Source organism: Arachis hypogaea, chromosome 8 (genome assembly GCF_003086295.3).
Source record: "Arachis hypogaea cultivar Tifrunner chromosome 8, arahy.Tifrunner.gnm2.J5K5, whole genome shotgun sequence".
Classification (NCBI taxonomy): Eukaryota; Viridiplantae; Streptophyta; class Magnoliopsida; order Fabales; family Fabaceae; genus Arachis; species Arachis hypogaea.
Window position 1 is genome coordinate 29,884,145 of NC_092043.1, and position 20,540 is coordinate 29,904,684.

The 20,540-nt window shown below is 36.4% G+C and overlaps 3 protein-coding genes across 4 annotated transcripts; all 3 read left to right on the forward strand.

Moving 5' to 3' along the window:
- Nucleotides 1-836: 836 nt before the first annotated feature.
- Nucleotides 837-14,060, forward strand: LOC112706863 (DNA repair protein RAD5A). Of its 2 annotated transcripts, none has more exons than XR_011864747.1 (20): nt 837-1,767; nt 1,887-2,020; nt 2,148-2,286; nt 2,468-2,521; nt 2,616-2,738; nt 2,821-2,972; nt 3,062-3,146; nt 3,229-3,507; nt 3,638-3,784; nt 3,889-4,044; nt 4,531-4,598; nt 5,128-5,250; nt 5,324-5,423; nt 5,522-5,634; nt 11,295-11,569; nt 11,670-11,870; nt 12,182-12,275; nt 12,387-12,458; nt 12,853-12,951; nt 13,169-14,060. XR_011864747.1 is itself a non-coding variant. In XM_025758383.3 (20 exons), exons 1-20 carry the CDS (start codon nt 1,234-1,236, stop codon nt 13,289-13,291), a joined length of 3,075 nt encoding a protein of 1,024 aa, XP_025614168.1. In that variant the 5' UTR covers nt 837-1,233; the 3' UTR covers nt 13,292-14,060. The 2 variants fall into 2 exon arrangements, 1 of the variants encoding a protein (XP_025614168.1); XM_025758383.3 differs by having other exon boundaries at nt 11,295-11,573.
- A 1,567-nt stretch (nt 14,061-15,627) lies between these two features.
- LOC112705209 (putative inactive G-type lectin S-receptor-like serine/threonine-protein kinase SRK) lies at nt 15,628-17,387 on the forward strand. Its single transcript, XM_025756054.1, has 2 exons — nt 15,628-15,731; nt 17,213-17,387. Exons 1-2 carry the CDS (start codon nt 15,628-15,630, stop codon nt 17,385-17,387), a joined length of 279 nt encoding a protein of 92 aa, XP_025611839.1.
- A 393-nt stretch (nt 17,388-17,780) lies between these two features.
- LOC112706866 (AT-hook motif nuclear-localized protein 14-like) lies at nt 17,781-20,480 on the forward strand. Its single transcript, XM_025758387.3, has 5 exons — nt 17,781-18,044; nt 18,155-18,219; nt 18,633-18,761; nt 18,854-19,006; nt 20,226-20,480. Exons 1-5 carry the CDS (start codon nt 18,014-18,016, stop codon nt 20,418-20,420), a joined length of 573 nt encoding a protein of 190 aa, XP_025614172.1. The 5' UTR covers nt 17,781-18,013; the 3' UTR covers nt 20,421-20,480.
- Nucleotides 20,481-20,540: the final 60 nt, after the last annotated feature.

Here is a 20,540-nt window from a genome sequence, read left to right on the forward strand (position 1 = left end):
AGTATTTTTAATAGTGTAAGAATATTTTTAATGATAAAAAATTATTCACTTTTTTTTATAGTTAAATACTGGGCACAAAAGACAAAAGTTGTTGGCCTCTTGACTTTTTCTTTATTTAAGTATGTTTTTAATTCTATATTTAGTGGCCAGATAAAAGATAATTGTCAAAATGTTTTTGATATAGATCCCAGTTAAGATAAGCTCGTTTAACCTCATCTCTCTAGTTTGTATGATATTGCCAAATTTAAAGATGTTTCTCCGAGTCTCGTTCTAAAAAATTAAGGTCAAACTCATCAAATGTAACTTTTTGAACTTTTGAAAGGTGTATATCACTTTCTTTGTGATTAATTAAAGTAGAAGAATTATCCACAGGTGTTGATATTATAAAAGTTATATGTTCTTTTTCTTAAATATTAGTCTTCCTCTTAAAAAATGCATCGATTCTTTTATTTTTTATTATTATTTTATATAAAATTTGAATATATATCTTATAAAATATGTAAAAAAAAATTAAAAGAACAAATATTAAAATTTATAATATTTATTGAATTTTTTATCAATTTATATAAATATAATAATATTAATATTTATTAAAAATTTTATTATTTTTTATTATATAAAAATTAAATTAAATAAATAATAAAATATAAAATAATATTAAACTAAATAAATAAAAAATATTTAATTTTTTATATTTAAATTTATAGATAAAAATTAAAAAAATATTACTTATTAAATTTATTAAATATTTTAAATTATAATAAAATATTTAAGTCAATTAAATTATTTTTTATTTTTTAAAAAAATATTACTAATTTTTTTATAAAAAATTTGGAGGGCACTCGCGTCTGAACTAAGCTCGCCACATTGATCCTTCATCTCAATCATACGTCAGTGAGGGGAAAAATGAAAATGTTAAATTTGGTTTTTTTTTTCCTTTTTCAAGATTTAGGGAGATGAATCTGAAGCTGGAACAGGGAAGTTTGTGTGTTGAAGACGGATTTATTAAATGGAGTTCGTGGCGGGAATGAAAAAACTCGCGCGTGCATATCACGCGTGCTCCCGCCATTTTACGAAGCCTCTCTTTCCCGTCTTCGTCCCCGCCTCTTTTAGAATTTACGAAATTCAAAGATAACACTCGATTTCCCTTCTCCCTCTTCCTCATTCCCGCAAAATCTGGGACGCTAGGGTTAGGGTTAGGGTTTGTCTTCAAGCAGTTGGAGGAGGAGGAGGATGGGAAGCAAGGTCACAGTGACGGACCACCAATTGTCCACCGTCCGATCCATCGTTGGCTCCGAATTCACCGACATGGACATCATCAGAGCGCTCCATATGGCCAAAAATGACGTCACAGCCGCCATCAACATCATCTTCGACACTCACATTCCCTCCATCGTCAAACCTAAAACCACACCACCACCTACAAACAATCCCAAACCTTCTCCTCTCAATTCATCTCCTCATATGGATACTGCCACTCGCACTGTTGCTTCCCGCTCCAAGAACAATGGCGCTGCTGCTCGTGGAGGAGACGGCAGTAGCTGCTCCAAAGCGTCCGATGATTGGTGGTTTGCTGGTTCCGGCGAGATGTCAGGGCTGTCCACTTGTAAAGGGAGGACTATAAATTCTGGTGACGCAGTGGTTTTCAAGTTTCCTGCCAAGGCTGCCTCGGCTGGGCCTTCGCCGGGGAAGGTCTTCGGGAGGGGGCGGCTGGCAGCGGGGACTTGTTCGGAGATTGTTCGGTTCTCCACAGATCAAGCTGGGGAGGTAATGTGCAACTGTGGTAACTGGTAATGGTTAATTGTTCTTTGTGTGAAAGTGTGGGTTGAGTTGAATTTGTGTATTACATTGTTTGAATTAGATATTGGTGATTTTTGGTTTGGCAGATTGGTAGAATACCAAATGAATGGGCTCGGTGTCTGTTGCCTCTTGTGAGGGATGGTAAGGTTAGGATTGAGGGACGCTGTAAATTTGCACCTAATGTTTTGGGCATCATGGATACCATTATTTTGTCAGTCAGGTACTCTCAATGCAACATCCTGTTTCACAAGTTGAAATGTTAATCTTTTGGTTTGTTGATACTGTTTATGATGGGAAGTAACTTAATTTGCCCTTTTTTCGGTTGGGGCCCGGGATATTCCTTTCAGTGTATTTATCAATAGGTCAATGTTTGTTAAGCACCAGCAGATATCTCTCAAGGATGCCACTGGCAACTCTACAAATGAATCAGTTTTCCATCCTCTTCCTATCTTATTTCGGTTGCTAGGCCTGGAACCTTTTAAGAAGGTGGCTACTGAACCTATACTTTTCCTTTTTTGGGACCCACCTTTACGTAAATAGTATGTTCAGTTAAATACTTAAATTGCTTTCTTTTCTTTTTGGTTGCCATCTTGTGGAGTTAAATTTATGTTCTAAACAATGGTAACTTAGACTGAAATATTAACATGAACCGTCATCTGATTTTTAGGCAGAGTTAACTCCTGGTGATTTCTATTCCAACAAGCGTCCTATCGACCAGAAGGTGAGCTTCGGATATACTTGCATTCTGAGTTGTGACAATGTCTGATGGTCATAGTGTTGTACCTTCCTTTAACTGGACAGACATTCCTCTTCAGGTCCCTTTACAATTGATGAAGTCTGAGCATCCTTCTCAAAATTGCGACGAAAATAAAGAGGATTCCATTTCTGAAACTGATCTTGATAATATTGTTGGTGTGGGATCAAGCTCGGAGTTAGAGGTGCTGCATTCTCAGAGTAATGTGCACTGTTTTACTTATGCTATTGGTGTGATAACCATTAATCAGGAAGTATTTTGTGCAGGAAATGGATCCCCCAGGCAGTCTTCAGTGTGAGCTACGGCCCTATCAAAAGCAAGCTCTTTATTGGATGATCCAGATGGAGAAGGGGCGAACTGTAGACGGGACAGCAACAACCCTTCATCCATGTTGGGAAGCATATCACTTGGCTGACAAGTATGTGTGTTGTCATATTACAATATATATACATGGATAGATAAACCAGTTAATGGTTCTGATGATGTGCTTGTGCTTTTACACTTTAGGAGGGAGCTTACTATTTATTTGAATGCATTTTCTGGTGAAGCCACAACTGAATTTCCTAGCACCCTTCAAATGGCAAAAGGAGGGGTATGTTTCTTGATGAGTTAACCCTGTATAGTTTTGTTCACTTATGATGCAATGCTTATAAATTTTTATTGTGAATTTGTAGATTTTGGCAGATTCTATGGGTCTTGGAAAGACCATCATGGCCATATCACTTCTTCTTGCCCATTCAGGAAGAGGTGGATCATTAGACAGTCAATCCTTAGCTCAGACTGAGCTGTATACTGAAGATGGTGAAGTTAGTGATACGGTACACAATTTTTCAAACATTCCGACGAAGGCAACCAAATTTGCTGGTTTTGACAAACTGATGAAGGACAAGGATGCTCTAGCAAGTGGTGGCAACTTGATAATATGTCCCATGACTCTTCTTGGGCAATGGAAGGTATTTGCCTTGTCAGAAATATATATAGCTTTATTCATTACTGAATTTCATTTATTCAGCTGTGAGATTTATAGAATATATATTGTGAAATGCTTCCTTTCCTGTACTGAACATTTGGCAATTTCTTCAGGCAGAAATTGAAACTCATGTACAACCTGGGTCTCTGTCCCTATATGTTCATTATGGACAAAGTAGGCCAAAAGATGCAAAAAGTCTTTCTCAGTCTGATGTTGTTATTACTACATATGGAGTTTTAGCCTCTGAATTTTCCAGTGAGGTATTGAGAACCTGTTTGCTTGAATAGATGTCAACCTTTTTGCTTCAATTCTTAAACATGGTTAATCAATGCTTGATTCATCTTTCTATCTGTCTTATGTACAGAACGCCGAGGATAATGGTGGACTTTTTTCAGTTAGGTGGTTCAGAGTGGTTCTTGACGAAGCACATACTATAAAATCTTCTAAAAGTCAAATTTCTATTGCTGCCGCTGCTTTAATTGCTGATAACCGTTGGTGTCTTACTGGCACTCCTCTCCAGGTGAAATATTATGGCTTGCTCTTATCTGATGATTGCTATTTTTGGTATTGATGGATTAATTATCAATTGGCCAATCAGGGACAACAAATTTCACTCTGATTTCAAATTTTATAGATAACACTAAGTGCTGCATTTAATTGAATTTTGTTTTGCGGGCAATGCAATTCATGCACCTTCACTGAACAGATTTTTAGTAAAGTTTTTTAGGCTTGGACGACTTTTCCTCTAAGACATGACAAGAGATCGGAAGGCAGCACTTCATAAAAAACAACTTTTTCTTTTGTTGGTGTGTTGCTCTTGTGAGGGGGAACTGTTATCCTCCCTTTTATTATTCTTCTCTCTATCTTGATCAAATTCTTGTTTTATCAAGAAATAAAAAGAAAAAAGATGGTTATCATGTTGGCTGATCTTCAATTCATCACAAGTATCCTCGCGGCAAATGTTGTTTCTGTTCTTCCTGACATTGAATCACTGTTTTATCTACAGAACAACCTTGAAGATATTTACAGTCTTCTTCGATTTCTGCGAATAGAGCCTTGGGGTCATTGGGCCTGGTAAAAATATTCCCCCCCTTATTGTTGAATCTGTTTCCTCAAATTGAATCATATCCATTGTTCTTAAATTTTCCTTTTACTTTTTGATGTTCAATGCTAGGTTTTGATGTTTTATCATTTTTTTTCAAGATGGTTTCTAGGCTGAACTGTTGATTCCATCGCATAAAACAAGTATTTCCTTTTCTATATTGAAACAAATTACAATAGTAACAAAATTCTACATGCAATTTGATGTGTAACTCTTATGTAAACTTAAGTGGTCTGACACTCCTTTCACTTTGTATTTTGCTTTTCCAAGTTTTCCAACTTCTATTGTTGATGAAGATAGCATCCATTGGTCGAGAATTCTCCTGATGATTTGATTGGGTTTTATCAATTGTTGCATTTTCTTAAAACTTTAAATCTAGATGCATGCTTATATATTTTTGGAACTTACTACTACTTTGTTTGTTACTTTTATTGTTCACCCCTCAAGTGGGTATATATGGTTCGGCTTCTTGTCTGGAAGATTTATATTTGTATGATCCAGGTGGAACAAACTTGTTCAGAAGCCATTTGAAGGAGGTGATGCGAGAGGGTTGAAGTTAGTTCAGTCCATTTTGAAGTCAATCATGTTGAGGAGAACCAAGTATAGCACAGATCGAGAGGGCAAGTCAGTAATCGAGTTAAGGATTTGTGATATTTTAACATTCTAGTATATTTTGTTCACTAATCATTTGTTGCAGGCCTATCCTAGTTCTCCCTCCGGCTGATGTGCAGGTAATTTACTGTGAACAAACAGAAGCTGAGAAGGACTTTTATGAGGCCTTATTCAAAAGATCTAAGGTATTTTTTCGTTTTCTGATGTATGCGTGATATTTTTGTCTTGTTCTTTTAGTTCTGAAGAAATCTGATCAATTCAACCTGTTATGAAATCTGTGTAGGTCAGGTTTGACCAGTTTGTTGAGCAAGGGCGTGTTCTTCATAATTATGCTTCAATATTGGAGTTGCTTTTACGGCTTCGGCAATGTTGCGATCATCCTTATCTTGTAATGAGGTATGATGTCTTAAATTTATACTCCTTACACACTTGAAGGTTGCACGGGGATTCTGCTGCTGTGCAAATTGTTGGCATGTGGGCAGAACAGTTAGTCTTTAAGGAAGAGTAGTACTAATGTAATCAGATTTTCATAATTTCTAACATGTTCTGATTAATATGCTAATTTGGTTTTATTATTTTTTTTTTGGGTTGGTTTTCTATGTTTATGATAGAGAGACGCCTACTACTAACAGGTTTGGATTGTGTTGCAAAAGGAGAGGTAAGTAGAGGTCAAGTAGAAGTGTTTTAGGAGTTGTTAGGATATCCAGCTGGCTGATAGGTTGTTATAAATAGCTAGGATATAGTTAGTTTAGGGAGGATAGTTTTTCTGTTGTGAATTCTGTTAGAAATTGGAGAGAATCTCTCTCTGAGCTGGTAGTTCCCGCTGTGTAGAACCTTCTAGGGAGAGCTAATTGGTCATCCCGGTATATCAATAAAGCTTGATCATTCTGCTACTACTGGTCCTATCAACTGGTATCAAGAGCTTGACGATCCCGACGCTGAATGGTGCAATCGAGATCGAGGAAAATGGAGTCATGATTTGACACGATTGAATCGCGCATGGAGGAGATATTCCGATCGATGCAAGAGACGCTACAGCGCTTCGATTCTGGAATAGATGCGTTCGAAAATCGCGCGCCTAATCGGAATGAGCGTGGTTCACCGGGATCGCACCTGGCCGCAGGATCATCGGCCAGAAGCTGTGGCGCGCCGGAGCAATGGCGAAAGCTGGAACTTCCGATCTTCTGCGGAGACAACGCGGTGGTTTGGGTTGAACGCATGGAGCAATTCTTCTTGCTGCGCACAGTGCCAGAGGAGGAATGGCTCACGGTCGCCACCTTTGCAATGGAAGGAAGGGCATTCACGTGGTTCAGGTGGTGGGAGGCGACGGCGCTGGTGCTCCAGTGGCGGTTTTTCAGTGCGGCGCTGCTACGACATTTTCAACCGGAACGGCTATAGAGCCCTTATCAAGCGCTGCTGAAGCTGAAACAGACGAACGCGGTGCGGGACTACGTTGACCAGTTCGTGCTTCACGCGCGGCCCCTCCGTGGAATTGCGCCAGAATTGCTGATGGATCTCTTCTTGAATGGGCTGAAACCAGAAGTAGGGGAAGAATGTAAATTGTTCCCATATCAGTCAGTGGACGAGTTAATAGAACTGACACAGAAGGTTGAAAACCGCAACGCTGCCTTGCGAGGGGCATCGGGACGCGGTAAATCACTGGCTCCCAACTTCGCCGTTGCCAATTCAACCGCCACCAAAGCGGTGCACCCTGCTACAGCGTCCAACTCTGCAGCAACCAACAGCGTGGAGTCGACGACGGATCCCTTGTGACGGCGCGGATTGGGACATCTCAGCAACGAGGAATATAGAGCTAAGCGGGCCAAGGGGGAATGCTTCCTCTGTGACGAACCATACACTGCAGATCACAATTGCAAGAATAGAGAGTTCAAGCTTTTAATCATGGAGCCAGACTTTGAGTGGAACAGGGGAACAGGGACAATTGGAGCTCAAATTCATGAGCTTGAGTGGACATCACAAGTCAATCAAAGCCTGGGTAGAGGTAAATGGCCGCCGTGTACGCGTTCTCATAGATTGTGGAGCTTCGGACAACTTCGCGACACCAAGGATTATCACCGAGTTGGGCCTGAGAATTGACAACACCCCTAAGTTCCAGGTCAGGGTAGCAGACAGTACCAATACAATACAGGGGGACAGGGAAGGTGTTTGGGTGTCATGCTCCAATTCAAGGAAGTGGCAATCAAGGAAGACTTCTTCATCTTCCCAACTGACGAAGCGGAATTTGTCCTGGGACTGGCGTGGCTAGATAAGTTGGGAGACGTTCTCGCAAACTTCAAAAAATCACGCCTTCGATTTCAGAATGGGGACAGCATGGTTACATTGCAGGGGGACCCGGAGCTATGCTATGGAGGTATGCACCTTCAATTTGCAGTTTTGTCCATTCAAGAAGGGGGAGAAGGATTTATGGTCCAGCTGTGGCCCATGCCTTTGCAAGCGGCTACGGTATCGCAGGTGTCGCAGGTAATCGAATCAGTGTTAGCTTCTCATGCTAAGGTGTTTCAGACATTATCGGGGCTGCCACCACATCATTACCATGATCATGCCATTCCACTGATAGAAGGAGCTTCAGTTCCAAAGATAAGACCTTATCGTTACCCGCACCATCAGAAAGCAATAATTGAACTAATGGTACGAGAAATGCTGGCCTCAGGGATAATTCGGCCAAGCTCCAGTCCCTATGCGAGTCCGATATTGTTGGTGAAGAAAAAGGACGGCAGCTGGAGATTTTGTGTCGATTATAGGGCGTTAAATGGTATTACGGTGCCGGATAAATTTCCTATTCCCGTCATTGATGAGCTACTCGATGAATTGGCGGGAGCTGCAGTTTTCTCTAAGCTGGATTTAAAATCGAGGTACCACCAAATTCGGATGAGGGATCAAGACATCCACAAGACCGCCTTCCGCACTCATGAGGGCCATTATGAGTTTCTAGTCATGCCTTTCGGCTTGACCAACGCCCCTAGCTCCTTCCAAGCCTTGATGAATGACATTCTTAAGCCTCTATTGCGGAAATTTGTCGTAGTTTTTTTTTGATGATATCCTCATCTACAGTCAGGATATGGCTAGCCATGCCCTTCATCTCCAACAAGTTTTCCAGATTTTAGTGGAGAACCAGCTGGTGTTGAATGAGAAGAAATGCACATTCGCACTGAGCTCGGTGGAGTACTTGGGCCACATTATCTCGGCACAAGGGGTCTCGGCGGATCCTAACAAAACCACAACGATGCTAGAGTGGCCGGTGCCTACGGACCAGCGAGCTTTACGGGGATTCTTGGGCCTTACCGGCTATTATAGGCGGTTTGTGCAAGGATATGGGGTAATCGCCAAGCTGTTAACGGAGTTGACAAAGCGAAATGCGTTTGAATGGAATAACAAGGCACAAGAGGCTTTCGAGAGGTTGAAGAGGCTGATGGCAGACCTACCGACTCTAGCAGTTCCGGATTTCAATCAAGACTTTGTTTTGGAAACGGATGCATCGAGTGAGGGGTTGGGTGCGGTGCTGTCCCAGCAAGGCAGACCAATAGCATTCCTAAGCCAAGCACTATCTCCAAGGTCCCGACAAAAATCTGCATATGAGAGGGAGTTGATGGCCATTGTCTTCGCTGTCCAAAAGTGGCTGCATTACTTGTTGGGTTGCCATTTTATTGTTCTCACAGATCAGCGAAGTCTGAAGTTCCTCACGGACCAGCGACTCATGGACCCAACTTACTTGAAGTGGACCACTAAATTGTTAGGCTTGGATTTTGAGATCCGATACCGGCCAGGCCTTGAGAATAAGACAGCAGATGCGTTGTCACGGCAAATGATGGCAAGGGCGATTTCAGTAGTACATATGAACCTCTGGGAAACGGTGGAAGAGGAGGTGGCTCACGACCAAGAGCTACAAAGGATTGTGGTCGCCTTGCAGTAGGGGCTGGATGACTATCCGGGGTATTCCCTACACAAGGGTTGGCTGTTTTATCAAGGGAAAGCAGTGTTGCCTGCAAATTCTTCTCAGATCCCACTTTTGCTGGTTGAGTCCCATGACAGCGGGGCGGGTGGACATTCAGGCTTCTTTCGAACCTATAAGCGGCTGGCAGCAGCGGTTCATTGGCGCGGCATGAGGCAACGGATCAGGGATTATGTTGCGGGCTGCCACACTTGCCAGCAAAACAAGCATGCAGCGATGAAACCGGCGGGGCTGTTGCAGCCACTACTAGTCCCGGAGCGAGTTTGGGAGCACGTTTCGATGGATTTTGTGGCGGCATTGCCAAAATCCAAAGGCATGGACACTATCCTAGTAGTGGTCGATCGGTTAACTAAATATGCTCACTTTATCCCCTTAGCTCATCCATTTTCAGCCAAGGAGGTGGCACTAGCCTTTATTAAAGAGGTAGTTAAACTGCACGGGTTCCCCAAGTCAATCATATCAGATAGGGATAGGGTGTTCATGAGTAAGTTTTGGTCTGAACTGTTCCAAGCAGCAGGGACAAAATTGAATTACAGCACGGCATTTCATCCGCAAACCGATGGCCAAACCGAGGTGGTTAATTGCTGTTCGAGACTTATTTGCGGTGCTTTGTGGGGGGCTACCCAAAGAAATGGTTGGAGTGGCTACCATGGGCGGAGTTTTGGTTTAATACCTCCTACAATGCCTCAGCCCAAACAACTCCATTTCAAGCACTTTATGGGGTGCCGGCACCTATTCTTTTCCGGGGAGAGACATTTCCATCACATGTTGAGGAGGTGGCAGCATTGACCGCAGCCAGGGATGTGGTGTTGGCAGAGTTGAAGATACACTTGGTGCAGGCTCAGCAGCGGATGAAACAAGCAGCTGATAGGCATCGAAGAGATGTCGAGTTCAAGCCGGGTGAGTGGGTTTATCTGAAAATGCAACCTTATCGAATGCAGACACTGGCGCGGAGGGTCAATGAAAAGCTAAGCCCTCGGTACTATGGACCGTTTGAAGTGGTTGAGAGGATAGGGGCAGTGGCATACAGGTTAGCCATGCCTCAAGGGTGCAGACTTCACCCGGTCTTCCATGTTAGCAAGTTGAAAAAGGCTGTCCCGCCGCAGCAGCAGGTACAGACGCTTCCACCAGGGCTGGCTGAGGATGGTGAGCTGGTGATGCAGCCATCCCAGATTGTGGCATCGCGAACCGCAGAGGATGGGGCCTTGGAGTATTTGGTGCGCTGGGTGGGCCTATCTCCTTGTGAGGACAGCTGGGAGCGAGCAACTACATTGCGGGCCACCTTTCCGGAGCTCCACCTTGAGGACAAGGTGGTTGTCCGGGGGGGAGTATTGATTGAGAGCCGCCTACTACTAACAGGTTTGGACTGTGTTACAAAAGGAGAGGTAAGTAGAGGTCAAGTAGAAGTGTTTTAGGAGTTGTTAGGATATCCAGCTGGCTGATAGGTTGTTATAAATAGCTAGAATATAGTTAGTTTAGGGAGGATAGTTTTTCTGTTGTGAATTCTGTTAGAAATTGGAGAGAATCTCTCTCTCTCTCTCTGAGCTGGTAGTTCCAGCTGTGTAGAACCTTCTAGGGAGAGCTAATTGGCCATCCCGGTATATCAATAAAGCTTGATCATTCTGCTACTACTGGTCCTACCAGTTTCTAATTTTAAGGAAAAAATAAAGGAGTTTTCTCCATGATTTTAATGACTTTTAGTTTAAATGTTTTATATGGTAGTTATGTTTCTAAATTCAATTTGAGAAAATTATATTAAAATTTGGTAGTAGAAAATTATCATTATTATGCAATTACAATGATGAAATGCTGCATGATGGTTGCATCATAGAGGCTTAAAAGTGAAAATTAGCCAACAACTCACCATCAACTTTTTTGATGTTCTTGAAGCCTGAGTATTATATGAGAAAGGAGGTTTTGGTAGCTTTGAACAACGATGTTTTACTTCTATTTTTTCTTTGAAGTTTGTTTGTTGCAATGCAATTGAAAGGCTTTCTTGAGTTTATGTTTCCCTAGACCATGCAGCATTAAATTGTTGTCTGTGTACACTTTAACTTATTGTCATGGTGATCATTGATTCATTTAGCCGAGGTGATACTCAAGAATTTGCTGATCTAAACAAACTAGCTAAACGCTTCCTTCGAGGAACCCATAATAATTTAGAACGTGAAGTAAAAGATGCACCGTCACTGGCTTATGTTCAAGAAGTAGTTGAAGAGCTACGTAAAGGGGAGCAGGGTGAGTGTCCAATATGTCTTGAAGCCTTCGAAGATGCAGTGTTGACTCCTTGTGCTCACCGCCTATGCCGGGAATGCCTCTTGGCAAGTTGGCGCAATTCCACTTCTGGTTTATGTCCTGTTTGTAGGTACTTTCTCGCTAAAATATCAGTAGTTTTATTGCAGTAATTTCAAATGTATCTTACTTATAATGCATTCTCCTTGCAAAACTGCTACTTTTACAGAAAAACAGTTAGCCGGCAGGATCTTATTACTGCTCCTACTGATAGTCGGTTTCAGATTGATATTGAGAAGAACTGGATAGAGTCATGCAAGGTAACTGTTCTTTTGCATGAACTGGAAAGTCTTCGCGCATCAGGCTCCAAGAGCATTGTTTTTAGCCAATGGACTGCTTTTCTAGACCTTTTGCAGATTCCCTTTACACGGTAAGATTTGTTGCTGGTTTAATCATATATTTTAAGAAAGATGGCATTCTTGTGAAACAATCCGAGTCAAATGCTTCTAAAGAGCTATTCACGAAGTCTAAGCATGCTATTTCTTTATGATGTGTTGTAGTTACTTTTAAGCTGATGTCAGCTTTGATTATTGTTGTGATCTAATGTCATACTTCTGTTCCTTTTTGTATCATGCTTAATTTTATCCCATTATGGGTGTATTTATCTTTCTATTGATTGTTTTGACACAATTAAGTAATGAAAAATGATAAAGGTTTATTTATGATTTCCTATATTTCCAGGAATAACATTTCATTTGTTCGTCTTGATGGAACTTTAAATCAGCAGCAGCGGGAGAAAGTGATCAAACAATTCTCAGAAGATGATGAAATACTGGTCTCGACCTATTTTTTTCTTTTGCCTGTGACCTGAACAATGTAATGAAGTGGTTAAATGCATTGTCCTTTTTTTTCCTTTTAAACGGTTTGTTCCTATTTATTGCACCAGGTGTTGTTGATGTCACTAAAAGCTGGTGGAGTGGGTATAAACCTAACAGCTGCTTCAAATGCTTTTGTCATGGTACGTGCAAATCCACTTCTGTTGCCTAATGAGTCTTTGTCTAGCTTCAGGTATAAAACCAGATTTTAGATAAGATAAAGAAAGTATTAAGATGCCATTCAGATAGGGCGTCTAGTTGCACACAATTTTGTAGCTCATTAATTGTTCTGTTTTAGTATATATTTTAGATTTAGCAAACCAAATCACCCAATGAATGTGGAGCGATCAATCTTATATGGGAGTTAGCTAATTTAGCACGTATACTGGGTTTGGATTGAAGTTGCAATGGAATTTTATTTGTATGAACAATCAATCCAATGGATATATGAATTTTATTGCTATTTATTATAATTGATATTAAGAATGTAATTATTTTATAGTAATCTTGGGGAAAAATTATTTTGTAATTGAATAGGACCCATGGTGGAATCCGGCTGTAGAAGAACAAGCAGTCATGCGCATCCATCGTATTGGACAAACACAGAAGGTCGCCATTAAACGGTTTATTGTGAAGGTATGTTTGATTTGCAAATTTGAAAGTCATGAACATATATAACATGGATATGTTGTTATTTTTTTGTAATTGGGCCTCATTAATTGGTTTAGTGGGTTAAAGTAATCTGGTAATGAACTAGCATAAAGTTTGGCAGCAAAGCCATCAGTTGAGGTTGACCCATTAGTTTCAACTGACTGACTCGAGTGGTTACTTGTTCTTATGTATCACATTGCAGGGGACAGTTGAGGAGAGAATGGAGGTGGTGCAAGCGCGTAAACAACGAATGATTTCTGGTGCCCTGACTGATCAAGAGGTTCGAACTGCACGGATAGAGGAGCTGAAGATGCTTTTCACTTAGACCGCCAAGGTAGTGCAAGCATGTTTGTTTGCTGATATTGGTGTATCATGCACCATTAAGCATTCTGCATCCACAACTTTGTGTCTTCTTTTGAGGCCTCGTTAATTCATTAGCAATTTCCATAGGGAGGTCAAGCTAAGTGGGTGGGTGCAATGCTCAACATCCTGCAAATTAGGCGGACACCCTTTTGAGTTAATTATATTGGTATACTTTGGGCTGTGCCAGGTTTAGGACTTGGGAGAGTGATAGTGGTGGAAATGGAAGGAATGGAGTGGGGATTTTTTATAGGGTAATTCCTCCCAATAAATTGAAGGCTAGGGTAAAGTTAACAAGTTAGATTTTTAATGTAGTGGCTATTTGTCCAGGTATGTAGATATGTAGATTTCAATAGCTATTTAACTTTCACTTCCAAAGGGTTTTTGGGTTTTGGGCGACGGGAAAGGAGGTACTCAACTATTTCCTCCACGCAATACATTACAGTTAGGGTTGAAAAGTTATAAATTGATTGCATTTATAATCATGGACAATGTTGAGAATCCACTGTATATTACGTGTAATATTCTTGTGTAACTTCTACTGGTGAAAATGCAACCACTTGTATATTACACGCCTTGTGATCTTTTTATTTTTTTTTTCGCGCAAGTTATAATACTCATGGTCATAGGCATATGATTGTTCAGGTGGACAGTAGCTCCATTTTACATGTAAGTGTATAACATATGAGTTGCAAAAAAAAAAAAAAAAGGGTTGAAGTTCCTTTTCTCTTGTACTTTCATCTCCACTCCATGTTGCATGATGGGTTATTGATAGCAATCGATATGGGTATGGATAGAAGTTAAATCCCCAAGCGTCTTCATTTCTTATATATATTTTTTATCAAATTATATTATTATCATGGTTATATAATATATTCAATTGGATATTATAACTTTTTTTTATCGTTTTGCTAGTGATAACATGTGTATTAAATCATCTTTTTTTGACACAAAAAATAAATCATCTCTTTATTTAATATAAGAAAATTTATGTAAATTCTCTTTAAATATTTGCTTAAATGATATAATTAACAAGATTGCTCTAAATAGAACAACTGGTGATAATTTCATATATATATATATATATAGAATTATTTTTTTTTGGACAAAGGACTAGACTCTATTTTAGTAGTTATTTTTTACCATTGCTTATTCTTAAAAAAAAAAAAAGATGTTATTGTTATTTTTGTATATATATATAAACACAAGAAAATTGAGAGAGACATCAGAGTGTCAAGAAATTAAAGAATGCCGTAACAAGAACTGAATTGTGAAGCTCAAGTTAACGCTACAAAAAAAAGACTAAAAGCTAATCCTATCAGTTTGTACTTTGTAGTGCAACAGTGTAACTGTTTTATCAATCATGATTAACCAACTAAGTAATTAACAAACTGAAAGTGCAACTAAGTGATGACTTGTAACAAACTAACGGCAAATGAAGACACATACGTGCGTGCATGCCAATGCAAATGCATATATAAATTAGGCATCGGATTCATTTAATGTTCCCAAAATATTTGGATCATTAAATGGTTTATAATAAAACATATTTTTTAAATTTTTTATAATTGTTAAATAGTTTTTATTTAATGTTAATTATAAATTAATTTTTTATATATTATTTAATTATAAAATTTATTTTTTATTTTATAAATTATTATTTTATCATTCATATATCATGTTTATTAATAATAAAAAATAAATACAAAAACGAATTAGATATTTTATTAATTATAATAAACATTTCGACAATCCTAATTAATTAGAGTTTTATTTTTGATTCGTTACCTCCATAAACACCGGTGAAATCGTGTTTTTTGGTAATTCAATTGATTGAATTTCAATTTTTCCAAAATTCAATGAATTATAATTGATACACAATTGATTAAATTTTACAATGACACTGGGTTTTTTATTATTACTGTTAGTGTTACCTATTTGATGGGAATCTTCAACGCAATATGAGGTTTTCAAAACAATTTAACACAATCAATCGATTGAATTGTGAAACCTCGTATATAAAAACTTCAATTGATTGAGTAACACGAACTTTGGCGGTTGATTCGAAGGAGAAGATGAATTCGGGCCAATTTTTCGAGATTGCTTCGTACATATCCTGGACATCTTCTCCGGCGTTTTCTTGCACTTTGCAACCATTTCCGGGCATCCAAACAGCATCATGGCGCCGTCTCTAGTGATCTCAGCAAAGGAAATCTCCGCGATCCGTTTCTCCGGTGCGTTGGGTGCTGAGATGGAAACCTAAATGAATACTACTGGGATTATTCAAAGAAGCAATGATCCATGATATGGTCTGTTATTAACACTGAGTGCTGTGTTTATGGCAAGTGTGGAGTATTTGCAAGTTGCGACCCTAAAACTTCACCTATCTGCACTTCTTTGAGAGGGTATGTTCGCAGGAATGCAGAGGAGTGGAACAAACAAAACTGGAGCAGCGGCTTATATTTTATATTCAATCGATTAAATTATCAAGAAATATAATTTTACCGGTATTTATGTAATGAATCAAAAATAAAATTTTAATTAATTAAGATTGTCAAAATATTTATCATCATTAATGAAAAATTTAATTTGTTATTATATTTATTTTTTATTTTTAATAAATATAATAGATAAATAATAAAATAATAATTTATAAAAAAATATATTTTATAATTAAATAATATATAAAAAATTAATTTATAATTAAAATTAAATAAAAACTATCTAAAAATTATTAAAAAATTTTAAAAACATATTTTCTTATAAAACCATTTAACATCTAAACATCTTAAGATAATCGAATTCTGTGCCTATAAATTAACCATTCCATTTCCTCTATAAAAGTCCCTCTGGCATTAGAAAAAAGAAAACTTGAAGAGAGCACTATTCAAACTTCAACCTTTCAGCTTTTGCGAAGAAGAAGAAAAAAAAAAAATCCAAAGCCAGAGCATGCAGCACCAACAACAAACCGGAATTGACTTTTATTTACGAGTGAGAAGGAACATTTTATTATACAAATTGAAATGGTATATAGAGAATATAATTTTTTTATAGTTATTTTTTATTATTTTATTATTATTCAAAATGTGGGTGATATCTTTATTAATCTCTCTTTCATTTTATTAAAGAAAAAATCTATGAACTTACATTTTTATCATATAATTCACCGAATGAGAATCATCCAACCAATCAATTCATCTCATTAAATTCTTTTTTTCTAGGTAAGGTTATTTAAATTATACTTCAAATTTTTTATGTACTCCATGTAACAAACGAAATTTTTGTATACCCTATGCAATAAACAAAATTTTAAATTTTTATATAAATCCTAATAAGAAACCGTGAATGGAAGGAAGAGAACGAAATAAGCAACAGTATTAATAATGGGTAGTTAGAAAAAGATAATCGTGTTTAAAGTGGATAGTTTCAGGATGCACTTCTTATTAAGGCTACACATGGATCGGATCAGATATAGCATAAAATTCTATTTGATCCGCACTGCATTCATCGGATCGGATACGATATCCGTATTCTTTAGGTCGGATCGGATGCGGATCGGATCGGATCGAATCGAATATCGAGTATATCCGCATATTTCAAAAAAACTATTTTAAGATTCTGTTTGGTTGTTTTTACAAAAAAATGTTCAAAAAATTCATTTTTTATCTGTTTAAGCCTATTTATTCCTAAAATATTATCAATAATAATTCTCTTGAATAACAAAAGCAAAATAATAACACAAGATTTAAGTTTAATTATTCTAAGTTAAAGTACAATATAAAAAATTAAAAACAAAATATCATAAAATTCATAAAATAACACACTAAAATTCATATCATATTAGGGTTTACTTTCTTAAACTATGATATTTATATGTGATATGCAGATATGCGGATTTGCGGATCGAATCTGCGGATATCACTGCTGAATCCGCAATCCGATTCTACCATAGTGCGGATCGGATAATATCCGTAAAATTCGGATCGGATGTGGATAATTACCGCGAATATGCGGATATTATCCGATCCATGTGCAACCCTACTTCTTATTTCAATGGTTAGAAAAAGTAAATGTATTAACGTGCTTATTTTAAATGGACAATCCATCTTTGCTATTGTTTAAAATGAATTGCGTATCTTCTTTATTATTTAAAATTGTCCATCTTTTTTATTATTTGAAACGTTCTATTTTTAAGAATTTGATTCAATTTAAATTATTAATATTTTTTATTATTTTTAAAAATTATATTTAATTATTTATAAATACATATATTTCGTTCACATCGTAAATGAGATATGTGCAAAATTATTTCGTTTATAATGTGAATTGGTAAATACGCTATAAATGATTTATTTTAATAATTAAAATAATTAAATTATTTATTTAGATAAAAAACCTCCGGGTTATAAGGGTTAAGGAACATATTTAATAGACACTAATATCTTTCATAATTTGGTTCTGGGTATATCATGGAAAAGTTTTAGATTAAGAGATTGATTTGTTTGAAAATTGCAAATGTTGGAAATGGCCTCCCTTCTGAATCGCGCATGCATCTTGGGAACCGCTCCGTTTCCGATTCAGTGGCAAAATTTGTTTGATGGGTCACAAATTATACATATAATAGAATCAGAGAGCCCCTCTAACCGCTCTGTTTCGTTCTGTTGCTGCTGTGTTTTGCCATCTCCCAATGCCCTCTCTTAATTGCTTCAAAGTTTCAGGTAATGATTTACGATTTGACAACTATGCTTATTACATTAATGATTCAATCTAAGCTTTATATTATGTTTTTTTTATAAATCTCTTATGTTTGAAACTTGATATGCTAAAGGTGGCATCAAAGCACAAGAATTGGGGAAGCTTATCCCTTATGAGTTGACTGTGAGTCCTGGACAGGTACCATCCTATCACACTTTTAAATTTCTATTATATCAGTTAGGATTTAACTGAGGCTACATGTTAAAGGTCGTTAAAAGTTATCAATCTGTTAGAATCCAAGAGAAAAAACTGAAGAAAATATTATGTGTATTTAAAATTGTGTAGATACAAGATGGAAATTAGCTATTTATAGAGATATCTACAACGAAAATCATAAATATTTTTAACTATCAATTACTAACTACAATCTAACATCAGTAATATATGTTATTCTGATACAATCTAAAAACCAACTATGTTAGTATGTTAGAAGTATATAAAAATTTATTACTAAATCAACGATTTGTATAAAATACATATTAAAATACTAAATACAAATTAAAAATGAATAAACCAACATAATAAGTAGTCTTGGTTTAAATTTGGTGTAGGATGTGGCGAAGGCGATATGGGAGGCTTGGGGAGCAAGCAATCGGTTTGGTTGCATACTTTTTGCTTCTGGTAGTATAGCAAGAGCCATATTTGGTAGACCAAACTCAAATAGAATTCGTATATATGAGGTACAAAGCAACAATGACTTATTATGTTCATGTGTGTCATTGTCTCTTGTTGTTGTCTACTTATTTCATGCTTTTGTGCAATGTGCATGCAGGGGAGCTTTAAGATTCTGTCAATGTCTGGACATCATATGCTGCGAGACGATGGTTCTGAAACTTCGAGTTTGAGCATCACACTGGCTGCTTCTGATGGAACTGCTTTTACTGGTACCCTCATCAACACCTTGACAGCCAATGACACTGTTCAAGTAAGAATTCTTAGAGTATCTCTTAACTTATTTTTCATCTGTTCTTAGCGTTTGTAGTTTTTTTTTTAAATATTCTTAATATTATTTTTATTTAATTTTATTTTTTATATTTATATTTGTGTCAAAATTATCTTGGACATTAACTACATCTAAAATGTTAAGGATAAAATTTAAAATATTTAAAAAAAGTTTTGACACAAAATAAAAAAATCAGGGATAAAATTAAATAAATAAAAAATATTAAAAATAAAATTCAATAAAATTAAACATTAAAAATATTTTTTAAAAAGAATTACAAACATCTATCTATATAAAAATTGATACTCATATATTCTTACAACTAGAAAAATGACATCTCTTTTATCTTATTCTATTGTCACATAAATTCTTTTGCCAGGTTGTAATTTTTATACAATTTTAACTTTGTTTTTTTTTATTGTGTCTTCTCATCTAATGACCTTTATTAGCATATCTCTCAATTAATAATAAATTTAATATATTAGTAGGTTATTTTCTTACAAAATAACTATCATATTATTTATTTGTCATTAATTCTATTTATTAAAATACTACTCTTTTCTTATATATTTTATATTATAGATCAAATTATTTATATATTATATTTTTTTTTATAAATTTTGAATTTTCAAGATGATATTATAAGTTATAAAGTAATTAATATTCAATGATATTAAAAAAAATACTTAGATTTATCAAAACCAAATAAAAAAATATTGACTCTTTTTTCTTATACTTTATCAAAAAAATTTACTTAAATAAATATTTTAATATATATCCACTATAAATTGACAGAATTATATTTTATTATACTATAGAATTTATTATGATATCTTTTTTTTTAAGAGTAAAAAAATACTATTTAACCAAATACTTCAACATATATAAAATATAGATTAATAAAGTTAATTTTCATTATAGTATTATACTATAAAATTTATCACATTTGTTTTAAGAGCTATATATATATTATTTTATAACTAACTATAAAAATTCTTCGTCTATTATCATTTTAGTTATCTAAAAAATTTATAGCATTAGTTTTTTGCATATTTGTGCCGAGTCTAAATCTAGTTAGGAACAGCATGTATCCTTTACCCTTCTATGTATGCTAATTCTTGATTTTATTCTTTCTAATACATACGGTTAAAAATGGATAAGATTGTGTTCTCTATCTAACACCATACATTGTGTCCATTAGCTTCTTCTGGGGTACTCTGAGAAAAAAGAGGGAAAGAGCACCATGGAAGGTGAAGCTGCTCCAACAAATGCCACAGCATCATCAGAGAAGAATAGAATTAACCACTCTAACTCTGCAAGTGCAAATGATGATCCTTGCATAGAGTGTACTATGGATTATGAATTCTTTGATTCTGATGAACAATATGAGTCATAAGCAAATGTAGTTTCAGAATAATGTGATTAGTTTGATATGTAAAGGTTCACTGTGGTTTCAGGATAGCATACTATTGTTGCATGCATATATTGTTTGTTTTGTTTTTGGTAGAGAGAACAT

Bases quoted from the DNA above. Each gene is read 5' to 3' on its own strand.
- LOC112706863 (XM_025758383.3), top strand. From the start codon at position 1,234: ATGGGAAGCAAGGTCACAGTGACGGACCACCAATTGTCCACCGTCCGA. The intron at 11,574-11,669 runs GTACTTTCTCGC...CTACTTTTACAG, and splicing joins GGTTTATGTCCTGTTTGTAG to AAAAACAGTTAGCCGGCAGG. The intron at 12,276-12,386 runs GTCTCGACCTAT...TTATTGCACCAG, and splicing joins CAGAAGATGATGAAATACTG to GTGTTGTTGATGTCACTAAA.
- LOC112705209 (XM_025756054.1), top strand. From the start codon at position 15,628: ATGATATGGTCTGTTATTAACACTGAGTGCTGTGTTTATGGCAAGTGT. The intron at 15,732-17,212 runs GTATGTTCGCAG...TGTGATATGCAG, and splicing joins ATCTGCACTTCTTTGAGAGG to ATATGCGGATTTGCGGATCG.
- LOC112706866 (XM_025758387.3), top strand. From the start codon at position 18,014: ATGCCCTCTCTTAATTGCTTCAAAGTTTCAG. The intron at 18,220-18,632 runs GTACCATCCTAT...AATTTGGTGTAG, and splicing joins TGACTGTGAGTCCTGGACAG to GATGTGGCGAAGGCGATATG. The intron at 19,007-20,225 runs GTAAGAATTCTT...TGTGTCCATTAG, and splicing joins CAGCCAATGACACTGTTCAA to CTTCTTCTGGGGTACTCTGA.